The 24,689-nt window shown below is 40.1% G+C and overlaps 1 protein-coding gene across 3 annotated transcripts in view; it reads right to left on the reverse strand.

The window, feature by feature from the left end:
- Positions 1–24,689, reverse strand: part of LOC100557557 (calcium-activated chloride channel regulator 1) — a 33,671-nt gene extending 8,982 nt beyond the window's left edge. The window contains exons 1-11 of one of the 3 annotated variants that reach the window (XM_062978052.1): positions 23,638–24,689; positions 20,354–20,531; positions 18,881–19,021; positions 17,215–17,365; positions 13,216–13,324; positions 10,288–10,456; positions 9,563–9,784; positions 6,918–7,142; positions 4,409–4,586; positions 2,687–2,793; positions 213–443 (exon numbers count right to left, since the gene is read on the reverse strand). In XM_062978052.1, coding sequence (XP_062834122.1) covers positions 213–443; positions 2,687–2,793; positions 4,409–4,586; positions 6,918–7,142; positions 9,563–9,784; positions 10,288–10,456; positions 13,216–13,324; positions 17,215–17,365; positions 18,881–19,021; positions 20,354–20,531; positions 23,638–23,645 — 1,719 coding nt within the window. In that variant the 5' untranslated portion in view covers positions 23,646–24,689. The remainder of the gene's footprint in view (positions 1–212; positions 444–2,686; positions 2,794–4,408; positions 4,587–6,917; positions 7,143–9,562; positions 9,785–10,287; positions 10,457–13,215; positions 13,325–17,214; positions 17,366–18,880; positions 19,022–20,353; positions 20,532–23,637) is intronic. The other 2 variants (XM_062978053.1, XM_008109295.3) reach the window with 2 other exon arrangements.

Here is a 24,689-nt window from a genome sequence, read left to right on the forward strand (position 1 = left end):
TATCTCCCATTTATACAATCTGTCACGGCGTTTTATCTACAGCTAGCAAAGCTGTAATACCAGAAGCTTTGCAAGACATATGTATACTTAATTTAATATCCCTTATATATAGTCATTTTAATTACTGAATATTAAATTAAATATACATATACAGTATATAAATGTTCATTCAATATAATTGGAATAAAATGGAAAGAAAACCCTATTTTTACCTTTGCAGTTCCAGAAATCTTCAGCCTAGCTGTTCGGATGTTGGAATTTTCAATTAGGAAGTCTTTATTTAAGTACTTTTTTCCTTTGGGGTCTATCAGGGAAATTTCTGGTGTACTTGTGCTTGAACTCCATGCAATCAGAAATAAAGTGTCCTTTCCCACAGTTTTATCAATAGTAACAACACCTTGCAGCAAGTTCATGGAAGCAATTTTTTCTGCCTTACTTTCAAGCTGTTGGGGGTGGGGGGAGGGAGAAAAGTGTTTTAATATAGTGGAAAAGTGTGCACACTGATACCCCCTCGTGTGTGTGTGATCAGGACATTGGCTCAGTGGACCCTATTTGCACGTACGGTTGTATTGAAACAAATAGGTTGATATCCAGCCTGAGGCATGCAACAGTTGGCTTTTTGTCCCCTCCCCCTCTTTTTTTTACAGCTTTGCTCATTGATAAAGACATGCTTTATGTGGTTTTCCCAGGTTTCCAGGTTTGTGGACCTGAAGCAAGGAGAAGGGATTATGCCTGGTCCAGTTGTTCTGGATTGTGCTCTGCAGAAAGGTATTTGGAACATATCCCACCATGTTCAAACATACATAAATGCTGATATGGCAGCCATGAGATTTGTCTTGTGCTGTGCAAATTCCATTTGTCCAACAATGATCAAACTTAAATCATATAGCAAATAGACTGAGATTGGTTATAGAAGGAATAATAAATAAGGAGGATAAAACTAATACAAAGAAAGTAGAGGAAGAAATCTGGAATATCTTTAAAAGAGTTTACAAGGAAAGAAATTAGGGAAATTGATAACCCAATATGGAGTAATGTATGAGATATATGGAACAAATATAAGATAAAGTTAATAGTGGATGGTTCATTAATAACCCCAATTATAATGGAATGGAAATTTCCAAAAAAATCTAATAGTTTACCAGGATGGCATATAGACCCCCTCCAGGGTCTAGTATGGAAGTGCCCTTAGTTACAAACAGATTCAGCACCCTGGACAATTCCTTAAAAGATGGAATGGGTTCATTGCTCAAACTGACATAGGAGACATTGGCTGCCACTGCCTTAAAGCTAAACATAGGTAAGCTGTTGAGCAGCCACATCCAATATCTAAGAACTGTTGCAAATGTATTCCAATATCATTACTTCTAAGCTGATTTAAGTAATATTTTTCTGTATTGCTATAGTTTCTGTATCATCATGTGTGGAGCCCCTGATGGCACAACAGATTAAACCGCTGAGCTGCTGAACTTGCTGACCATAATGTTGGCAGTTCGAATCTGTTAGCTCCAGCTTCTACCAACCTAGTAGTTCAAAACATGCAAATATGAGTAGATCAATAGGTACTGAGTCCCCCTGGGGGAGAAGAGCAGTATATAAAATAAATAAATAAATAAATAAATACTGCTCCGACGGGAAGGTAACAGCATTCCATGCAGTCATGCCGGCCACATGACCTTGGAGGCGTCTATGGACAATGCCACTCTTCGGCTTAGAAATGGAGATGAGCACCAACTCCCAAAGTCGGACACGACTGGACTTTATGTCAGGGGGAAACCTTTACTTTTACCTTCACTATAGTTTCTGTGTTTATACATTATTCTCATCTGGAATTTGGAATTTTCAAAGCAAAAGGTAGAGATAATAATAATAATAATAATAATAATAATAATAATAATAATAATGCGTTGTTGAAGGCTTTCATGGCCAGAATCACTGGGTTGCTGCGAGTTTTCTGGGCTATATGGCCATGTTCCAGAAGCATTCTCTCCTGGTCTTTCACCCACATCTATGGCAGGCATTTTAAGAGGTTGTGAGGTATATTGGAAACTAGGCAAAGGAGGTTTATATATCTGTGGAAGATCCAGGTGCTGCAAAGCTTTTCAATGCTAATCAAGATGATTAATTGCAACATTCACACTTGCCTCCAACAGGCAAGAGTTTTTTTCTCCCACCCTGGACCTTCCACAGATATATATAATTGAATAAAACTAATAGACATATAAACTAACAACTTAAGACTCAAATTTCAGCAAATATACAAAATATTAAACAAGGAACTGAGCAGAATGTTTCAAAGGTACATGCTATTTACATATTAATTTACTGCAAGCACTACACATGATAACAGTAATATGCAAAAATTAAAACAGGCAAGACTTCCAAACTGATGCATTATTTAGGTCATGTAATGACATAAAAGACATAACTTTTAGGAATAGCATACGGTCACAAATGTATGCATGAAAATGTGTAGCTCATCTCTTAACAAGCAATGGTAGCAAAAACTGGACTATGGAATTATTATTATTATTGTTATTATGTTAGTCACATACCCCCATGGCTTCTGGAAGGAACAGCTATGGTTTAATGTTTGCTCACTACATAACAATTGTAAACATGCTGCCATTTATCACTACAGCTACCAACAAACCCCTACTTAATTTCAAATCTTTGAAATTCAGACCTGAATAGATTGTTGACTGGCATCTCCACTTCCAGATGAAATCCCACCGAAAGCATCTATGAGGCCATTGGAATCCAAACTATCTGTGGCATAAAATGTCTTACCTCCTGAAATAGGATTGGAAGAATAAATGAGAACAGGTTGCAAACTGGAATAAAAGATATGTTTTGTAGTAGTGAGACAAAAATAACTTATACAAGCATAACTGCCCTATTCTCCAGCAGTCTAATGTCCACATCAATGGTTCTTATCTCTCGTGTCTGTTCCCAATGCTAATTTTCCTCCATGCGTATTTTAGATTGTGAATAAAGGCCAGACCTAACTGTTCTTAGTAAAGCATCATGTACATACTGAGCCCCCCGCCCAACACCCTCCTTTCATTCTCTCTCTATCCCAACACACAGACACAAAATATCACTTCATTTCCCATCTGTATCTTGAATTGTGATAAACTGAAAAGGACATGCAGTATTATCAGAAATCACACAGAGCACACTCTTCCCATATGTTGGTCCATCCAAGGACATAATATATGAGCTGGAGGAACTCTGCAAGTCCTCATGCAAAGCCACAGACTCCCAAGTCAGTGGAAAGCATGGAAACATCCAAAGCAAGGATGTGTAATTTGAAGAAAAGGTGCTTGATTTTAAAAAGGATGTACTTCTGTATTAAAAATCTGGACTCAAAACAAATATAGGAAATATATGGTGGTAAGGCTCCTCTTCCCAGTACGCTTAAAGATATTGTTTCTCAGGAGTCCAGATTCAAACTCTCAGTGGCAGCATCTGTCCATTTTTACAGCAGAGATCTCAAAGGATGTAGAACCCCAAATAAGAAGGCCATTAAGGTTCTTAAGGTAATAAATAACACTGCTTTAATAATGCAGAAGACAGATTGGTGTAAAATTATTTTATAGCAACAACAAGGATCACCACAGTCCCAATTCAGGCTGGAAGCGGGGACACTGACGTGAAGAAATCTAATGTCATTTATTCAGCTATTTTATTTATTTAATTTGCACCCTGCCTTTCTCTCAATCTGAGATTCACAGTGGCTTTCACAATGAGTTAGAACAGAAGATTCTACCAAATACAGGGGAGGAGAATTGCATGGAAAAACATTCATTTTAAACAGTTTACGTAAAAAGACTGTTGAAATGATAAAAAATACAGCATACCCCAATAAAAAGACCTTCTGCTCCAAACTGAACATACAAAGGCCTGAGAAATCAGAAAGGTCTTCCCTTGCCATTAGACAGTGAGTAGAGAACGGGGCAACCCAACTTCTTGCAGCAAAAAATTCCAAAGTTATGGAATAGCCACAGAGATTATTTTCTCTTAAGATTATACCAGACATGCCTATAATGTTGGTGGTATCAAAAGAAAGCTTTCACTTAAAAGATCCTAAAATGCAGACAGAAAAATTTCAGAAAAAATGTTTTTCAGGTAGTCTGGTCCTTAATTTGTGATACTGATGTGAATCACTTGTCTCAATCTGTACCAAAAGTGTTTCCATACTTTTTTGTGCCCAGAATCTGATGCACATCTGTATTTTCCTTCAGCAACTGGACATCCCATTTTTCATCATGATTGATAGGAATTGTTCCATGTGTGGACAAGGACATTGTGAAGTACATTGAAACAATGGCTGGGTAGCAACCTACCCAGCTGGCATTATAGAGCACAGTAGAATAAGCCTTTGATACTTGGCTTGCTCATTCACCTGTCATATCTGCCAGCTTTTCTAGTTCATTTGAAGCCTTTGACCCAAAAGCAATGGTATGAATGATAATCTCTTGGCTTTGAATCTTAGAAAGACAAGGGCTAAGGTCCAAACCTTCACCATTTGTCAAAAGTACAATTTCACAGCCTTCTGTACTTGTTAATTTTCGCGAAAATACCTAGATGGAAAAAAAGACTTAGACTTTTAGCAGCAATGGAAAAAATGTAGGAAGCCAGTTGAAACTCAAGTGTTAGAAAAAACATTTCAACAATGTATTGCATGATGTGGTTTGCGCATGAAATAAGGATTAACGAATGTGCTACTTGTAACAGATGTAATGTTTGATGAGATAGCTGAATATGATGGAATGCCAGTTTTGTTAAATTAACGACATGGAGCATTTCTCCATATTATGGATCAGGAAAGCCTTCTAAATAACTCTTCACAAAATTGATTTCCCAGCCCTTTCTCCCTAGTTGGAGTCCTCGTGGACAACAAGTTAAACATGAGCCAACAATGTGATGCGGCAGCTAAAAAAGCCAATGGGATTTTGGCCTGCATCAATAGGAGTGTAGTGTCTAGATCTAGGGAAGTCATGCTACCCCTCTATTTTGCCTTGGTCAGACCACACCTGGAATACTGTGTCCAATTCTGGGCACTGCAATTGAAGGGAGATGTTGACAAGCTGGAATGTGTCCAGAAGAGGGCAACTAAAATGATCAAGGGTCTAGAGAACAAGCCCTATGAGGAGCAGCTTAAATAACTGGGCATGTTTAGCCTGCAGAAGAGAAGGCTAAGAGGAGACATGATAGCCATGTACAAATATGTGAGGTGAAGTCATAGGGAGGAGGGAGCAAGCTTGTTTTCTGCTGCCCTGCAGAATCACAGAATCATAGAATAGTAGAGTTGGAAGAGACCTCATGGGCCATCCAGTCCAACCCCCTGCCAAGAAGCAGGAAATCGCATTCAAACTAGGACTAGGACGCGGAACAATGGCTTCAAACTAAAGGAAAGGAGATTCCATCAGGAAGAACTTCCTCACTGTGAGAGCTGTTCGGCAGCGGAACTCTCTGCCCCGGACTGTGGTGGAGGCTCCTTCCTCGGAGGCTTTTAAGCAGAGGTTGGATGGCCATCTATCAGGGGTGCTTTGAATGCGATTTCCTGCTTCTTGGGAGGGGGTTGGACTGAATGGCCCATGAGGTCTCTTCCAACTCTATTATTCTATGATTCTATGATTCTAGTTGTTCTTCTACTACAACTGCTACAACTGCAATAGCAGATTCCTGCCGTCTCCTGTCTACATGAGTGGACATAAAACGGGGCACATTCCCTTGACCAGGCTTGCACAAAATGGCAGTAATAAGGGGCCGAAATTAAATAGGCTAAACTTCTTCGGGCCACAGATAGGTTTTTAGTACTTTACTTGGGGTTTGCAGGAGGGTGACTTTACCTCAGAACAAGCAGCAAAATGGATTAGTCTCAATTTCCCCACCTCCCCTCAACGTAGTGGTGAGTTGCAATCCTTTTCTGAGAAAAAGAAGTGGCTCTTCATTTGCCTCCACTGTTCTTACTTTCTCTTTGCCCCTGGGTTGCCTCTGTCCATTTCACTCATTTCTCTATGAAAACCTCACAACAGCTTCATGGTGAAGCTACATTTCTCCCTCATAAGAGAGTGAAATAAACAGTACAAAGTTGATGGTTTTTCCTGCTGGGGGAGGATGAGATAACAGAAGTAACCCATAAGCAAAGAAAAAAAGGAAAGTCATGTTTCTCACAAGCCCTCACAAGAGCACAGTGCAGAGTTGGCAGTTTTGCCACCAGATGAGGAGACAACAGAGGCAAAGAGAAAGGAAGACCGATGAAAGGAAGAACTGCCCCCTTCTCTCTCTAAACCAACCAATGCAATGTTAAAATCAAATATAACCTGGGGCCCAAGAATCCAACCTACCTAACTAAAAGTTTAATATCCCTTAACATTTCATCTCCATTCTCCATTACGCCAAACTGAGTCCAACAATCTTCCCAGGCCATTGTTTCCATCCTCACTAGATCTATTGGTGGTACTCCCTTTGTCACAGGTTAGTTTGGCAACTTTGGTACATACAGAAAGGAAATAAGTAAAAGTAAAATACTTGGAGGAGGAAATGGTTGGTTCCGATTGCTACTCTGCATTTGTGCTGCATGTGACCTCCCTCTCTAAGGCTGAGGCTAAAAGCCTCTGCGGGCTGCATCCAATTCAGCCCCCGGGCCACATGTTGTGCACAATTGCCCTTCATCAACATACTACAAGTGAGAGAATCACTACTGCTGGAAACTCACAGGGGCATTCTATGGCTCTTTCAGTCAACCTTCATAGATTAGGATGCAATTGCCAGGCTTTAAAATTCCCTTGAGTGCTCTCCCTTGGGTTCACCTATTTGGCAGAGGTGAAACGTATATGGAGCTTGCAAAAATTCCTTTGCAGTAAGGTGGGATGTACGCAATGCTTTTGAAAAATGTCCTCCTTCACCTGAAATGCTGTAGTCACTCCTTCACATATGTCACTATCTCCAGAAGCTGTGGTTGGAAGATGGCTTGTAAGACTTTCACGTTCTTTGTCACTGAAAACCTTTTGCAACCCAGCCTGGATATTTGCTTTGCTATTGAATGTTACAATTCCAACCCAGGATCCTTCTTCAATAATCTGGAGAAGAAATAGTTTTGCAGCTCGAATCAGCCGACTAAGGCGATTGTCCTGCATGGGTGGTGGGGGTGCATAAAAGGAAATTAATCAAATTTAGACAACTCCATAACCAGTATGTATATTCTACATAATTTAACCTATGTTGCAATTTGTGTCAAAAACATGTTGAACACTTTTCCAATATAGTATCTATGTGTCCATTGCTTTGCTCATTACATTCTCTCTTGTCTGTTGTCCTCATCAGCCACATTTAAGAATGTAGCTGGTGGCTTCTGTATCATCATAATTGAGTCATTAGTCTTTGCTAGTTGCTACACTTCAACCTGAGACACACACACAGAGATATGAGGCTACTTCCCAACATGCTGCCTTCCTCCTTTGCAGTGTACACTTTCAAAGTAGTGGCTGTTGGTTGCTCCTATGACAGTAGAGTGGGGCATCTGCTCTATAATTTAGGGCCTTTCATCCTGCTCTTTATCCCAGGATCTGATCCCAGATTATCTGCTTTAAACTGGAATATATGAGTCCTGACTGTCAGATGACCTGGGATAAACAGATAATCTGGAATCAGATCCTGGGATATAGGGGCAATGTGGAAGGGCCCTTCGTTTTAACTTTTAAAAGACATCCATTAAAGGATCTATCAATGTTGCAAAGCCCTCTTTTCTCCATTCTTTAAAGATCAGTGTTTTAATTGTTAATATCAGACCTACAGGCAGTCCCCAAGTTATGAACAAGATAGATTCTGTAAGTTTGTTCTTAAGTTGAATTTGTATGTAAGTTGGAACAGGTCCATTTTTAAGTCTAATTATATATATATATATATATATATATATATATATATATATTCTTTTATTCCTTCCCGATTTGTCGTCGATTCCCTCTTTTGTGCTTCACGCAAATCTACTATTTGTCAAAATATATCATCTTGTGCTATTCTTTTCAATTTCTGGCCGAATAGTTTAAATTCGTATAATATTTTGACTTTAGTATTTTAGAAGTTTTGTAGCAGTGTTGTTTGGGTTTCTAGCCCTTGCAACCTTATAGCCCAGGCATGGGCAAACTTCGGCCCTCCAGGCATTTTGGACTTCAACTGCCACAATTCCTAACAGCCTGCCAGGTGTTAGGAATTGTTGGAGTTGAAGTCCAAAATACCTGGAGGGCCGAAGTTTGCCCATGCCTGTTATAGCCACTTGTCCTTCCATCAGTCCGATCCCAACTGCTGGTGGACAAGACATGACTGAGCTGTGTCTTTCTGGCTGGCCCCTCTTCACTCATATCTACATCTACATCTACATCTACATCTATATAGAGAGCTTTGGATAGGGAAGGGTTAATACCCCTGTGGTGTTTGTTTTGCTATCTGCACCCTGTTCAAAAGATTTCACCTCACTTTCTGTCCCTATGACAACTGGATATTGAAAAGAATTGGCTTGTTGTGAAAACAAGGATTGGTAATAATGCTTCAGTGGAGACATCTCTTCTCCATGATAACTCTTTCAGAAGTGAATTTCCCTTTCAAGGGGTAGATTTCTTTCACTTCCTGTTGTCTAACCCCCATTCTTAACTATGAGTCGGATATAAGTCGGATGTTTGTAACTCAGGGAAGCACTTTTGATCTGGTTCTTAAACATCAAAAGGCACTTTCAATGAAATATTATTATCCTGTGTTGCCCCTGAATTCTAGTGGCAAATCCTATAATGGTGGTGAGATCTGGAGCAACTAAAATAGAGGGAAGGGGGCCTACACCTGTTTTGGCAGGCTTTTGATTTCTGTTATTGATGTTTTTAAGATGTTTTTAAGATGTTTTTAAGATGTTTTTAAATTGTTAGATTTTAGCCTGTTCTTGTAAGCTGCCCCGAGCCCTAGGGGAGTGGCGGCATATAAGTTTGAATAATAAATAAATAAATAGTCCATGGGCATATGTTCCTACCTCATCTTAGGGGCTCTTATTTCCTCTTGCCCAACAAAACTTCTGACAATAAGACAGTTTGCCTTTTACTCATAAATGAGGATTGCAAATACTCTAGCTGTTTATTACCAAAGAGCTAGATTATCTATTGTACCCATTTGGTATCAGAGGCACATTAAGAGGAAGGAAATAAAAAAGTCACCTCTGAGTATTCTTTACCGAAGAAACTCTATGAACTTCATGGGGTCACTGTAATGCAAGGGGTGATTTGAAGGCACATGCACACATGCACTGGGTTGATATGCTTAGAACTAGGTGTAGATGGTGGCTGATATATCTAAACATTACCATGGTGACAGTGCTACATTTGGGAAATAACATTTAGCACATGTTTGGGACATTTAGCACCTTGAATAGCTTTAAAATTTAGGATAATCTGAGTGGATTAGTGACTATTGCCTAGAACAATTCTTTTGTACATATCTATTACTGTATCCAGAACAGCATATCCAATCAGATACAGAAGCAGAAGACTCAAACAATAGGAGACAAACTTACCTTTCCCATCTGTGCAGAAGCATCGAGTACTAGACACACAATTCTCTCCCGCGTTTTCATCAAATGAATTATGGGGTCAGGAGGAGGAGCACCTAATGGACGTGAACTAGCAAAATCGGCGGAGCCTGAAATCACTTCCCATGTGCTTTTGTAGCTGCACATTTTGTTCTGCATGTTTGGTGCCATAAGGTTATGATTACTTTTGTCACAAAACTGAGAAACCTAAATAGGCAATAAGAGTAGGACATGATTGCGGCCTCATTAGGAATTCCTAGTTTAAAAAATTGTCCCTATTTTATAAAATAATAGTACAAATATGGAAAATCTGTGCCTCACAAACAAGCTACAGAGACTCTGTGGACTTTTAATTTGAAATATGCTATGTCTATGGTCATATAAAAATATAATGAAAAAAATCTGTTCCAGTTTACCTAAATTTCTGAAATCCCACCAAAAAACTACTTCAAAAAGAAAGAGAATGGCACAAGAAGGAATGGGGAAATCTAGAAAGAACAACAAGAGAAATTAATATTAATATTAATAAAAACGTCTAGAAAGCTCTGCTTCCAAATTTGCATTAGCTGCACAATTTCATGCTTTAGTCACCTGAAACAATGAAACAAGTTTCTATTTGGCAACAAGTTGAACAATATTTTCTATTTTTGAAGACAGACATTAAACAAATTAATTCCTATAGTAACCCCACAAACAATAGTCATACTTACTGAGGACAGACTTTGCATGAACATTATCGATGCCAGTGAAGTTTGCTTTTTATAGGGAATAAACAGGCATCCAGGCTCATAAAGCTCAGTGTGGCGTTCAATTCTGCATCTTCTGGTTCTGCCTCCAGTAGTTGCGAATCTATATTGGCCAGTGATACTAGCTGAGCATCTGAAGAATATTAAAAAATACAGTTACTGTATACAGTCATATATAAGTTGAGGGCATGTTTGGAGATCAAAATTATGGGTTTTGAAATGACACGTGGATAGGTCAAGAGTGGAGAAGAGAAAACATCAATGTTGCCTCCGGGGTCCAGCGGTCCCTGGCAGCTGCTACTATTTCCCTGCACAGTCATTCAAAAAGGCCAGGAGTGGCTTCATGATGGAGAAATAGAGGGGGCTGTACTTCTTTTAGATCCCCCCAGGATGAACTAAGGCCCTTTCTACACTGCCATATAACCCAGATTATCAAAACAGATAATCCACATTATCTGCTTTGAATTGGATTATATAGTAATAATAATAGTAATAATAATAATATAGTTTTATTTATACCAGATCTTTATGGCCAGATCTTCGAATCTGGCCATAGATTACAACAGGTCAAAGGCCTGCCTAAAGAGCCATCCTTTAAAACTAGCCCAAAAGGCTTGTAGAGAGAGTAGAGGGGGGCTGTACTTCTTTTAGATCCTCCCAGGTGAACTAATTTCTTGCCTTTTGCCATTCTATTCAGAGAAGAGGATAGTTCCTTTTTTCTGTAAGAGTGGAGGTACAGTATTCACAGTGACCCATAGATAAGTTGGCCCAGGCTTTTTGACTAAATTTCTAGATTTATACATGAGTATGTATGATAGCTTGTTAAAAAGTCAAGAGATGATGACTTTCTGGCATAAATAGTATTATGTTGCTTTTGACAAAAATACTGATAATATAATTGTAAAGATGTAACACAAAAATCGTAGGTGAAAGTTAATGTTCTGTAGGAGGAAGCCCCAGAACTGTTAATCAAATTGTGTATGAAAATGATTAATCCTCAGTCTAAATATATTTGAAAGAGTTGTTCACAAAGATCTTTGCTGCATTAATGACATTTGTAATAAACTCATACTTTTACCCATCGCAAATCATTTTTTGTTCAAAAACGGAATGTTACACTGAGCACCCTGTGGACTAACTGATTAAACGCTAACACAGGGGTCCCCAAACTTTTTAAACAGGGGGCCAGTTTGTGGTTCCTCAGACTGTTGGAGGGCTGGACTATAGTTTTTTAAAAAAACTATGAACAAATTCCCATGCACACTGCACATATCTTATTTTGAAGTAAAAAACAAAACGGGAACAAATAAAGCTTCAATGTTAATAATAATAATAATAATAATCCCCCCCGCAGGTGCCACCTTGACGTGGTGGGGGGGCTTAACCATTCCGAGGATGCTGAGGGCTGTGCTGGCGGTAGTGTAACTACCGGCAGGTCCAACCAAGCCAGAGAGGCCTCAGCGGAGGAATGGAACAAAGAGCACCTAACCCATTAGCATTATGGAGAATCAAACCAAAACAAAGTCTATAGTGGCTCGGTCGTCGCCCAGGATAAAAAGGACCGCGGTGGATGCTGCTGATTCTGGACATCCATCGACAAGTGGGCTACGGAATTATCAAAACCCAAATGAACAGCCACAGAAGCGGCAGAAATATACAGTGCTTCAAAGTTCAATGCTTTGAACTTCAAAGACTCTGGCAGAAACCAGTGCAGGTCGTCCGGGTGGTGATGGGCACATTAGATGCCGTTCCAAAAGATCTCAGCTGGCATTTGGAAACAGTAGACATTGACAAAATTACGATCTGCCAGCTGCAAAAGGCCACCCTGCTGGGATCTGCGCGCATCATCCAAAAATACATCACACAGTCCTAGACACTTAGGAAGTGTTCGACTTGTGATTTTGTGATATGAAATCCAGCATATCTATCTTGTTTGCTGTGTCATAAAATAATAATAATAATAATAATAATAATAATAATAATAATAATAATAATAAATCACACAGTCCTAACTGCTTGGGAAGTGTTCAACTTGTGATTTTGTGATACGAAATCCAGCATATATATCTCGTTTGCTGTGTTATACTGTGTCCTTCTGTCAATAATAATAATAATAATAATAAAGAGGGTTGGATGAGACCCCTTGGGCCATTTAGTCCAATCCCCTTCTGCCTTTGTGTACCAAAAGCACTAGAAAAGAACCCCTTAATAATTAATAATCAATTAAATAATAATTATAATACCATTATAAACAAGCAAAGCTTTGTAAGGCACGCACCAGGCGAGGGAGGAGGTGGGAAAGGTGGAGGAGGAGGGAACCGCCACCATGGGGGCCGGATAAATGGCTTCGATGGGCCGCATGTGGCCCCCGGGCCTTCGTTTGGGGACCACTGCTCTAACATAACCATTTACATTCCGTTGCAGCACCTCTTAGAAGCAAAGCAAGTTGGAACTGCTATAATTATTGTATTTTGCATGTAATGTGAATTATTATACATACAGTATACTGATTTTAGTTTCCATTCTAATTCTGAAAATCCAACACATTAATAGTTTCATCTTTTCTACCAATATGTTTTAGACTTGGTACCATTTTTAGAAAAACCAGTGTGGTGTTGTGGTTTAAGCATTAAACTGTGACTCTGGAGGTCAGTGGTTGTGTCCATGCTTGGCCATGGAGATCCACTGGGCAAGTCACGCTCCCTCAACCTCAGAGGGCCTTTGAACAGGGTTGCAGCCCTTTAACAAGGAAAGTGGATTCATATTCACAAATGCTCTTACAAAAATTAAAAATCAGTTACTGTTAAAGCTGCTCCCACATTTCTTTTCTCTCCATTCTTTCCTTCTTTTTAATACTACAAGGGACTAATATGGCTAATTCTTATATGGTACCTTGTTGCTTCAATCTTGTTTATTCCACTAGAATAAAAAGGTGCATCATAACTGTATTCTTCAAAGACACCCCATCTGAGATGAGCCCATTCATGAACAAAGATTCTGCCTGTGAAAAGCCAATAAAAACAAATCTAAGTAGAGCAGTGTTATTTCTGTTACATATTCCCCTGCAACCTCCCTCCAAAGATCTAAATAAGATTGGAAATTAATTTCGACCAGAAACTAAATAGCCATGTCAGATGCCTCCTTTTACTTTAACATATGTGCTCTAAGACAATATTGGAAAGCTAACCTATATTTCCATTATTCAAGAGACAGATATGTTTCAAGGTAACAGTCAAAATCCTTTAAACTAGAATAATGCAAATGTACACAAATGTACACAAATCCCAGGAGAGAAGTGAGCGCCTGCTGTTAGCTCCAGCTTCTGCCAACCTAGCCGTTCGAAAGCAGCTAAATAGTTTTAGACCAATTGGGCAATATAATCAGGGGTAGCCATGTTGACCATGAAGTAAAATGAAACAAAAAAAATAAATATAAAAATCCACAATAAGTGATACCTTTATTGCCCAACCATAATGTACTTGGAAGCTTTCTAAGCTGGGCTGGCTTCTTTCTCAGGACCAAGATATTAGGGAAATAATGTAGGGTGCATGTGTCAAACTGAAGTCCCACAGTCCAAATTTGGCCCTCCTTGTCCTTTTATGTGACCCTCCAGATGCTGGATTACAACTCCTGTATCATTAGACATGAAGACTAGGGTGGATGGGGGTTGTGATACAGTAATATCTCTAAGGCTGCAGTTTGCTCTGTTTAGGCAGGATAGTGGGGTTTGAATTTACTGTGATACCTTGACTTATGAGCAACCCAACTTACGAGTTGTTTTGAGATATGAGCAGTCGCTCATCTCACTTTTTGCTTCAGGATACAAACAGAGATCCAAGTTATGAGCTAGATATCCCTTTTTGGAGCCCTCTCCTCCTCCACCATCTCCCCTACCACAAGTCCCTCTTAAACCCTCCTGCCACTCTTTTTTCTCTCTTCCCTTCCCTTCATTTTTTTCTCCACCTCCTCATGATGTAACCACCCTTTGGAAGGCCTATAATGCAAGCCACAATGGCATTGGCCAAGGGCATCATCCTTTTCGTGACAGATGCTCAGATTGGACGGGCCGGGTGTTCATTGTAAGGGAGTGAGACGCATACTCTCTGTGTGCTGAGGGGTGTCTCTCTCCCGCCCCCGCCCCTTTCTGGTAGTGTCACAGAGCAGTGGTGATGGGCAATGGGATTAAGTCGAATATCTGCTTGGAGATCAGTAAAATCAATCCTAGCCATTGGGAAAACAAAGAGGGGTTCTCTGGTATGTCCCACAATTAAGATTTTTACTGCTAAAATTTTACCACAATTGTTATACGGTGCGGAAATATGGGGACAGGGTAACACAAAGCAGGTTGAGTGTAACCAAAATAAGTTTGTAAGAGCTCTTTTAGCGCTTCCCTTTGGGACACCATCTGCCTTGTTAAGACTTGAATTGGATTTTCCTCACTTAAGGCCAGAATACATAAGCTCAATATCTCATATGGGAGGAGACTTGGAAATGGAGGATGAGAGCATAACAAAGCAATGCTTGATGGAGCAATATAAGTGGGGAGGCTGGGCTCAATATTTGTTGACCCTGTGCCATCAATATTTTGATGGATCAACAACAAACATATTGCAGTTGGACAAGGAGGCAATTAAAGATAAAATCTTTGAGATGGATGCATCTGACAACGTGCTGGCTAGTAAACCGCAGGATTTCACTACTTGGTATTTCCTAATAAAGAATGCCCAATATAGCCAACAATATCTTTAAGACTTGACGTTTGTAGTCCTCAGGAAAGCATTTACAGCCCTGCGCTTCCAGACAATGCCATCAGGCTGGCTAAAGGTGAAATATAGAGGGATCCCGCTTGCATTTGTGGGTTGGGCAAAGAGAAGATTTAATATATTATCTATTACATTGCCCTTTGTATAATGACCCCAGAAACAATCTCTTGGGAGCCCTTCTAAGAAAGGGCAGCATGGTAACAGTCAGCAATTATCTGTGACCTGTTGGCAGATTATTCCAAAAAATATAACATTAAAGGTTGCCACATTTGCAGTTCCAGCCCAAAAAAATCTGAGCTAAATTTGTAAAGTCCACAGTGGAGGCTAAAAATGGAAATGGAAACAATTTGGGATAATACAAATCAGATTTTGTTATTGTTATCATGCCTACAGGGATTGTCACTGCTACTGTAATTTGGAAGAGCTAGTTTTTAGAATAAGTTTTAATGTTTATATTGGAAAGTGTATACTGTACCTTTAAAAATGGTATATTGTTTGATGTCATGGCCTAAGGTTAGTATAATAAACAACTGTTCATAAGTCAAATGGGGCCAGAAAGGAGGAAGAGGAGGAAGAGAGGGGACGCTTTGGGTGACTCCCTCAAGCAAAAGTGGAGGCTAGGGATGGGGGCAGGAGCATGTGTGCGAGGCAGAGGCAGCACAAGCATCCCCTTCATCAACCACTGATGAGCAGAAAGAGGAAGGGAGGTAACAAAAAAAATTGGTGTGGTTTGGGGGGAGGAATGAAATGGATTAATAGCATTTCAGTTCAATTTAATGAGGAAATCTAATTGGACATACAAGGAAACTGAGTTACGAACTTGGTCACAGAACAAATTAAACTTGTTTGTCATGGTATTACCGTACAAGACTTGTGGAGATGATGTCTGACTTTAAAATGTCATTTAACCTTTCCCCAGCCTTAGAGCCACAAGAACTTTTGGGTTGCAATTCCCATCATTTCCAGTTTGCATGGTGACAAAAAATAAACAAAAAGTATCTCAATGCAGGGAAGAATCTCAATGTAGGCAGAAGCCTCTTCCCTTTTGTGAGAATGCGGGGAGTGAGACAAGTTTATATGATTTTAAACATATTTTACCGGATGAAGAAAACATTGGAACTTCAAAGTGTGCATTATTGAACAATGGTCAATTAGCTCCTTCTCCCAAGCTAGTCAAAAGTGTGAAAAAGAGTTGTTAAATGTGCTTGCAACAAGTTTGGATTCACTAGAGACCACACATATGTAACTGATTGCACAACTATTTTCATACTAGTATAGCGGTCCAACAGGATTCTAACCAACATATAGTCAAGGAAAGCAAAGGGAAGTGTTTGATGACTTTAGATTAAGATGTGCCATGGAAAAGGCAGAAAACTACATGGACACATTCTGTTTTTATCACAGTAGTGACCTCATCATATTAATCAGGCCATCCCGCTTTGCCTGGCATCCAGAAGGATAGACAGAGCAGAGGGCCAAATCTGTCTCCGCACACACAGCTCCCCCTCAAGCGATGCTTTCCCCATCACAAGGGGAAAGTGTTGTCAATTGTGGAGAGGCCCCATGCTGGTTCCAACTGAGCTCCATTGGAGCCAGAACAAGGGAAGCCTCCCATGTTGAAAGTGAAGTGTCCAATGACGCTTCCACTTCAGTTGGAGGAGGGGTTTCAACAGGAAGCTCCTCTGTGTCATCTGATAGGCAGCATGCCCATCCAACTTTCAGCTGGAGTGGAAGCGTTGTAAGACACAATTCTGTCTATCAATATCATGCTGAAACACCTTAGTCCTGGCACCTCATGTGTGCAATGATAGGTGTGGCCAAATCATTGTCTTTTACATAGTTTGAAGACATATGATAAGGTATCCTGGCAAACAAGGTAAATCCACTTGGCTTGAAGATGATGATGATGATGATGATGATGATGATGATGATGATTATTTACCACTTGCAAATGTATTGAAGAATCAAATTATGGAATATTGATAGTTTATGCTACATTTAGTATCCTTTAGAGAAAGGACAGAATGTAAGATGAAATTGTGTTTTCATGGCTTTCCTAATTCTGTGAATTTTTTTTTTGAAACCTTGACTATAGGCCAGCATTTGAGCTTGAATTAAGAGATACTACCTCGTGACCCATAGATGTTGACCAAAGAGTCATTTGTCAGGAAGTTAGAGGTGAAATGAATGTAGCGTCCCTTTTTGCCACACCCTTGATACTGCGAAGTATAAGGCCCATCTCCATATTTCACAAAAGGTTCTGCCACTATGATATCAGCCTAAAACAAAATAGGACCCGTTTTAGTGAACACTATCACAAAAAGATGTATAAGTAGCAGATGCCAAAGATGAGGAGGATGAAGACAATGATAACTATGAATATTCATTTAGAATAATGTGATCAGCTTATATCCAAATAAGAATCATAATGTTTGAATATAAGACAAGTCTTACAAAATCAGGTTAAGAGTAAATACATCAACATCTTGTTTTCTTTCTTTTTTTAAAAAAAAAACTTTATTAAAAAGCTTTAAAAAGTTACATAAATGATAAACTGACTCGTGAATTAAAGTTTAAAAGGGAATATGGAAACAAGCTGATTTTTAAAACGTATGGGTTTGTTTTGTGTCAGGGGCGACTTGAGAAACGGTAAGTCACTTCTGGTGTGAGAAAAATGGCTGTCTGCAAGGACATTGCCCAGGGGACACGTGGATTTTTTTTTTGAGATTTTACCATCCTGTGGGAGGCTTCTTTCATGTTCCCGTATGGGAAGCTGGAGCTGACAGATGGGAGCTGACCCTGCTCCTTGGATCCGAACCGCCAACCTCTCAGTCAGCAGTCCTGCCAGCACAAGGGTTTAACCCATTGTGCCACCGGGGGCTCCAACATATGGGGTAAATTTATTGAGTTTATATTCACTGAAAAAAGGGGAGTAAACCTGAAACAGAAACAATTACATTTTGGATTTAAAGAAGTTGGTCCAGGTGGAAGTGGCACAAGAAAAGTGTAAGGGATAAGGGAAGGGAGGAATAAAACAAAATATACTTAAGTAGATGGAAGAAAGTAACAGAATTATAAGCATAATATGTCTTAAGCGGGGAAAGTTCTAAACTAGATAAGAAGCATTTAATTATTATGCTTATTGTTATTTTAGATTATCAACTATGTAAAATGTTAACATTCTTAATGATTTTATGTATAAGCTGTATTAAGACATCAACAATTTCTCTTTTCTTTTTTTAAAAAAAATACAATGTACTTTCCTGACTTAGGTACTATTCTCAAAATGGTTAATTGTATATGCTGTTGGAAATAAATTAATTTAAATGCTAAAGTTACATGAAAAGTCAAAAATGAATCAAAAAATAAATATAGAGTAAAAACGCAAAAAGGGGAAAAAAACAAAAAGAACAAGTAGATGACCTCAGATCTATCATCATTTAAAACTAGTCAAAGCAAAACTAGTAGTATATAAACTTCTTGTTTCCAAGATACTTTTTGGACAACTGTAAATACAATTTGAAAGCCACCAGTACCTCTCCACTGTTCCCCATTTTACCTTAGTAACTGATCTATAGAGGCATATGGCCCCTGTGTAAACCTGGAAGTTATCCATAAGAACATTATATTGTTCACAAAACAATTCTCTCCATACTTATTATAAAGAAAGTCCCCCTGCAATCAAAATATTATAATTCTATCTAGAATTCTTATTTTATTCTGCCATTCTTTAATATAGGGACAACAATAATGGGGCAAACATTGCGCATAGATTTGAAAGGATTTCCACTTACATTCACATAAGATTCTCTGGATGCCCGTTTATATTCAGGTTTGGATGCCCATGTTAGAGGTATTACAATTTTTACAGTCCTGAAATAAAACCTCCGTTGTGAAGCACGGAAGAGATAAGACGAAGCCTCTTCCAACATATCCTAACAAGAACAGACGGGGGGGGGGGGGGGGTTGTAGAGTGAGTCACATCTTTGCATCTCATCCTTCTAGTAGATCCCTTATAACTTTGACAACACAAAAAATTACACAAAGCTGCTCCTGATATCAAGAAAATTGGTGGGAAGAAACCATTTCTGAGAGTTGAGCTACCACCCCATCTATACTAACCATTTAATGCAGTTTCAAACCCATATTGAAGAAAGCAGTGTCACTTTGCAAATGATTACATAGGAAATCCTGAAACTAGTTTCAGTCCTCGATGGTGGTGCCACAAATCACAGAGCACCCGCGTGCATTAAGGGCTCTCTTTTGTGGAGGGTTTGTTCAAACTGCATTAAATGGTCAGTATAGATGGGGCCTCTGTTACCACGCCTACACCCATCCTCAAAATCCTCATGCTCAGTGGCCAAAGGTCAGTCAACAACTTGTAGAAAATGAGAGAAGGACAGCGAAGAATTGGCAAGAATGTGTGGCAAGAGAAATGGAATAAATTGCCTTGGGACATGGCTGGCTGACAAAAGAGTACACAGAATATTATTTTGCTACAGCTTTGTGTTGCAGGCCCTACTTATGGCTTTAGGTGACTGTGGGCCCTTCCACACAGCCCTGTATCCCAGAATATCAAGGCAGAAAATCCCACATTATCTGAGTGTGGACTCAGATAACACAGTTCAAAGCAGATGTGGTGGGATTTTCTGCCTTGATATTCTGGGATGTAGGACTGTGTGGAAGGGCCCAGTGAGAGGATTTACAGTAACAGCCCAAAACACATATCTTTGGTGACTGAACTTGTGACGATGATGATGATTATTATTATTGTGTTGTCGAAGGCTTTCATGGCCGGGATCACAGGGTTGTTGTATGTCTTTCGGGCTGTGTGGCCATGTTCCAGAAGCATTCTCTCCTGACGTTTCGCCCACATCTATGGCAGGCATCCTCAGAGGTTGTGAGGTACCTCACAACCTCTGAGGATGCCTGCCATAGATGTGGGCGAAACGTCAGGAGAGAATGCTTCTGGAACATGGCCACACAGCCCGAAAGACATACAACAACCCTATTATTATTATTATTGCCCCCTCACCTTGTGGTTCCAGTTAGCTAAAGGGCCCTTCCACACAACCACATAATCCAGAATATCAAGGCAGAAAATCCCACAATATCTGCTTTGAACTGGGTTATCTGAGCCCACACTGCCATCTATTCCCATTCAAAGCAGAACATGTTGGATTTTATTCAGCTGTGTGGAAGGGCCCAAAGTCACCAGTGGCTACTCTGCTACAAGTCAAGACATCAACAAAATGTAGTGAAATTACCTTTATGCTGTTAATGATTTTGGCATTTTCCGCTATTTTAGGGTGTATTCCAATCACGACATCTTCATATCCACCGTTGTGGAGCTTTACAAGGCTCCCCTTCACGTCAAGGAGCAGCAGCAAGGCCATGAAAAGGTCCCACCATTTCTGCTCCATCTTTGCTTGAGCCAGGCTGTGTCTTGGGCAGAAATGGTGCCGTAGAGGGGTAACATGTACAAAAAGACACCCTCAGTTACGTTTAATCAGTGTTTCACAACAGACTTTGTTCCATCAACACAGTTCAGGCACTTGCTCCTGTCACAAATACACCTGTCACCATTCCTTAAGAATATCTCTTAGGAAAATGAAGATAAAACCTCCACCTCCCTTGGCTTCCTCTGCTGGGTTCTTTGGAGCGGCCGTAGGCAGACTTGTGGCCGGCCTTGCTTTCTATCTCCATGAGGCTGATGCTGAATCTGGCCTGTGGTTTGCCCCCAATCTCTATGCTGCTGAGGGGAGGCCGGCCGTGGGGGACCGGGGCATGGGTAGGCCTTGCAGGCTCTGCAGCCCCTGCTCGCCCTCCTACTGGGAGGAGTGTGGGGAGCCTCAGGCCTTGCAGGCCTCACTAGGCCCCTCCTAGGCCTGCTGTCTTCACAGTGGGCCACATGGGAAGGGCGAGAGAGAGAGGCCCCTGTCCTGCCTCAGGTTCCCAGCCTGAGAATTTCTCCAAAAAGGCTTCTAGGAATATATACCTAGGGTTCATCTATACCAGGCATGGGCAAACTTTGCCCCTCCAGGTGTTTGGACTTCAACTCCCACAATAAATCTACAACTCCTACACTTCCATAGTAATGATCCTGGGCAGTTCAAGTAATGGGTAGTTGTGCATTTTCCGGGCTGTATGACCACTGTCCAGAAGCATTCTCTCTTAACATTTCGCCCACATCTATGGCGGGCATCCACAGGTTGTGAGGTATATTGGAATAATAATAATAATAACTACTACTACTACTACTACTACTACTACTACATCACACAGTCCTAAACACTTGGGAAGTGTTCGACTTGTGATTTTGTGATACAAAATCCAGCATATATATCTCGTTTGCTGTGTCATACTATGTCTTTGTGTCAATAAATAATAATAACTATTTTTTGTACCCTGCCTCCATCTTGGGGTGGCTATCATGGGGCCAAGCCCAGATAATTACAACAAACCGAAATACAATTAATACATAATACACATCATCAGCAGATAAAATACGTCAAGATAAAAACAATTATACACAGAAATATAGTAAAATACTAAAATAGTAACAATAGCATAATAAAACAAAATTTAAAACCAGAACAAGAACAAGAAAACTTAAGGAAGGGAGGTTTATATATCTGTGTAAAGTCCAGGATGGGAGAAAGAACTCTTGTCTGTTGGAGGCCAGTGTGAATGTTGTAATTAATCACCTTGATTAGCATTAATGGCCATGCCAGCTTCATTCCTGCCAGGGGGAATCCTTTGTTCTGAGCTGTTAGCTGCCTCTGATTTATTTATTTATTTATTTATTTATTCATTTCATCATTTCTATTCCGCCCTTCTCACCCGACGGGACTCAGGGCGGCTTACAAAACTGGCAGAATTCGATGCCAATATACAATACAAAAGAATAAAACATAAGCAATATTCATGTCTGCATTCCTGTTTTCAGAGTGTTCTTTATTTACTGTTCTGATTCCCCCAGGCAGGAATGAAGCTTGTAAGGCCATTAATGCTAATCAAGGTGATTAATAATTACAACATTCACACTGGCCTCCAACAGACAAGAGTTCTTTCTCCCACCCTGGACCTTCCACAGATATATGCTTAGTTTTCCAATATACCTCACAATTTCTGAGGATGTCTGCCATTGATGTGGGCGAAACGTCAGGAGAAAATGCTTTTGGAACATGGCCATACAGCCTGGAAAATGCACAACAACCCAGTGATTCCGGCCATGAAAGCCTTCGACAACACAGTTCAAGTAGTTTCAAACGGCATTAATTCTGCACTTAATCTTCTAGGACTATACACCTAGGTTATATAATTAACACAGTTTGACTCGATGGTATTCAATTATGGGAGTTTGGTGAGGCCTCAGCATCCGCTAGCAGAGGTTAAAGAAATTGTAAAACTACAACTCCCACGATTCCATGGTATTGATGCAGGGCAGTTCAAGTGGTGTCAAACTACATTAATTCTGCACTCTTCTTCAGCATTTGTCCAGATCAAGGCTTTTCCAACTGTGTGTCATGACGTCTTAGTGTGTTGGCTGCAGTGCGTCACATTAATGTCCGTTATTATATTAGAAATCACATTAAAAATACTGTATGAATGGAAGGTTTGCATGAGATATATTGTGTCCCCATGTATACGGTCATTACAATTTACATGTGGGCCCATATATCTTTTAAGGGGTTGGCTTAACCTCCGGTTTGCTAATAAAACTGAATTACTGTGTTGTGAAATGATGCATGCCTAAAAAGTGTGTCACTAACATGAAATATTTGGAAAGCTCTGGTCTAGATAATGGAATAAGATTACCTCAGATATGCATTATATGTAGCTCGGTCATATCTATGAAATTTGTAGGCCACATGTATTGTAGGAGTGTGGGAAAGCATGACACTTTTAATACTACATTTCTTCCATTCTTAGACACACTTTTCCCCATACAGACATGCCTAATAACTGGTGCAATTTAGGCCTCTTCTACACTTCCATATAATCCAGATTATCAAATCAGATAATTCATTATCTGCTTTGCACTGGATTATATGAGTTTACACTGCTATATAATCCAGTTCAAAGCAAATAATCTGGATTTTATATGGCAGTGTAGATGGGGCCTTAGAATCACAAGGGCTATATAAATATACCCTTTCCCCTGTTGGTGGTACTGCAATTTGTGTGTGCCTTACAATTGATGGTGTCTTAGAATGGAAGAAATACGGTATTACTAAAGTGGAGAAATTGTAACTGTCTCACACTGATATACTACCGTAAATAAAGGTAAAGGTAAAGGTAAAGGTGAGCTGTTTTGAGTTGTTAGGACAGAAACAGCCAGAATCTCCAGATGGGGAAGAGCAGAGCTCCAATGAAATTATAATTCTTGGCTTCGACAGCCGGCAGAGGAGTGCGGAGGAGTGCCAGAGCCCAGATAAACTGAACTTTTAACTTTTAACATTGTTTTCAGAACGTTTTAAGATTTTTTAAAAAATTTTTTTTTAAAGAATGGTTTATACAAGGAATAACTACAGGGAGAAAGCCTTACCTTTGCATAGCCCAATACAAACACTTGCGGCTAAGAAGCCACAGCTGGCCAAGGTAGATGGGGAAAGAGAGAACTTTGTATCAACTTCTGTTCTGGTGAAAAGCCACAGCCAAGCAAAAATGACTGATTATTTCCCCTTCTACTCTACGGAAAAGTTTCAAATTGTTCCCTTAGCAGACACTAAGGAGGCCCCAAAGGAAAGGGAAGCCAATATGTTTATGTCTGCAGATGATTTATGGAACTGGCCTTCTAATATCAGTGGGCTACTACAGAAGGAGAGCGATACTATGAGCTTCGAAACTGTGAGAAGCCTAGCCAAGGATCAGGCACAAGCCGAGCCAGAAAGCATTGGAGCTGCGGATACACAAATTAAAGGCACAATTCCATACCCAGGAGTAGTTACAACGCGCTTCTTGAAAAGAGGCCTATCTTACTCCTTACACGTCTGAGGATCTAATACAGCAGCAGCTTCACCTAGTCTCACAGCTGCGAGGAGAGGGTTGCTCCTTTTTGGAAGTAAAACTTTCTGCTCTCTCAAATGACCTGCAGACAATCAAGAAATATCTACAGGAAAGCACAGGGCTCCTGAGCACTTTGGCAAAAATAATTAAAGTTGAGGTGCTAGAAGGCTGGAGTAACAGTGATGCTCTTAAGGCGTTGATGGCTTCGAACACTTCAGTCGCCACCGGACAGGGTACAGCTACTCCTTGCCCCAGGGCCATAAAAACAATACCGACCAAAGTGGATAAAACCAAGTTCTCTACAGACACAGACAGACACAAGGACAAGGCAAAAGGTATAAATACTAAAAAGGAGGCGAAACAAAAAACCACAAGTACTCAGCCAAGACAATCTAGGAACTACAAAGGAGGCCTAAAGAAATAATTTGCACTCATCCCACCCTCAAACCCCACTGCAATGGGTAGGAGAAAAAGTAAAAAAAAAAGTACCTCGAAGCTAAGAAACAGCGCCACTAGACAAGGCAAAGTAGACAGCTCCAGACCAACAAATCCAGGGTACCAAAAGATCAACAACATGGCAACACGAACCCA

This window comes from Anolis carolinensis, chromosome 4, assembly GCF_035594765.1.
Source record: "Anolis carolinensis isolate JA03-04 chromosome 4, rAnoCar3.1.pri, whole genome shotgun sequence".
Lineage (NCBI taxonomy): Eukaryota > Metazoa > Chordata > Lepidosauria > Squamata > Dactyloidae > Anolis > Anolis carolinensis.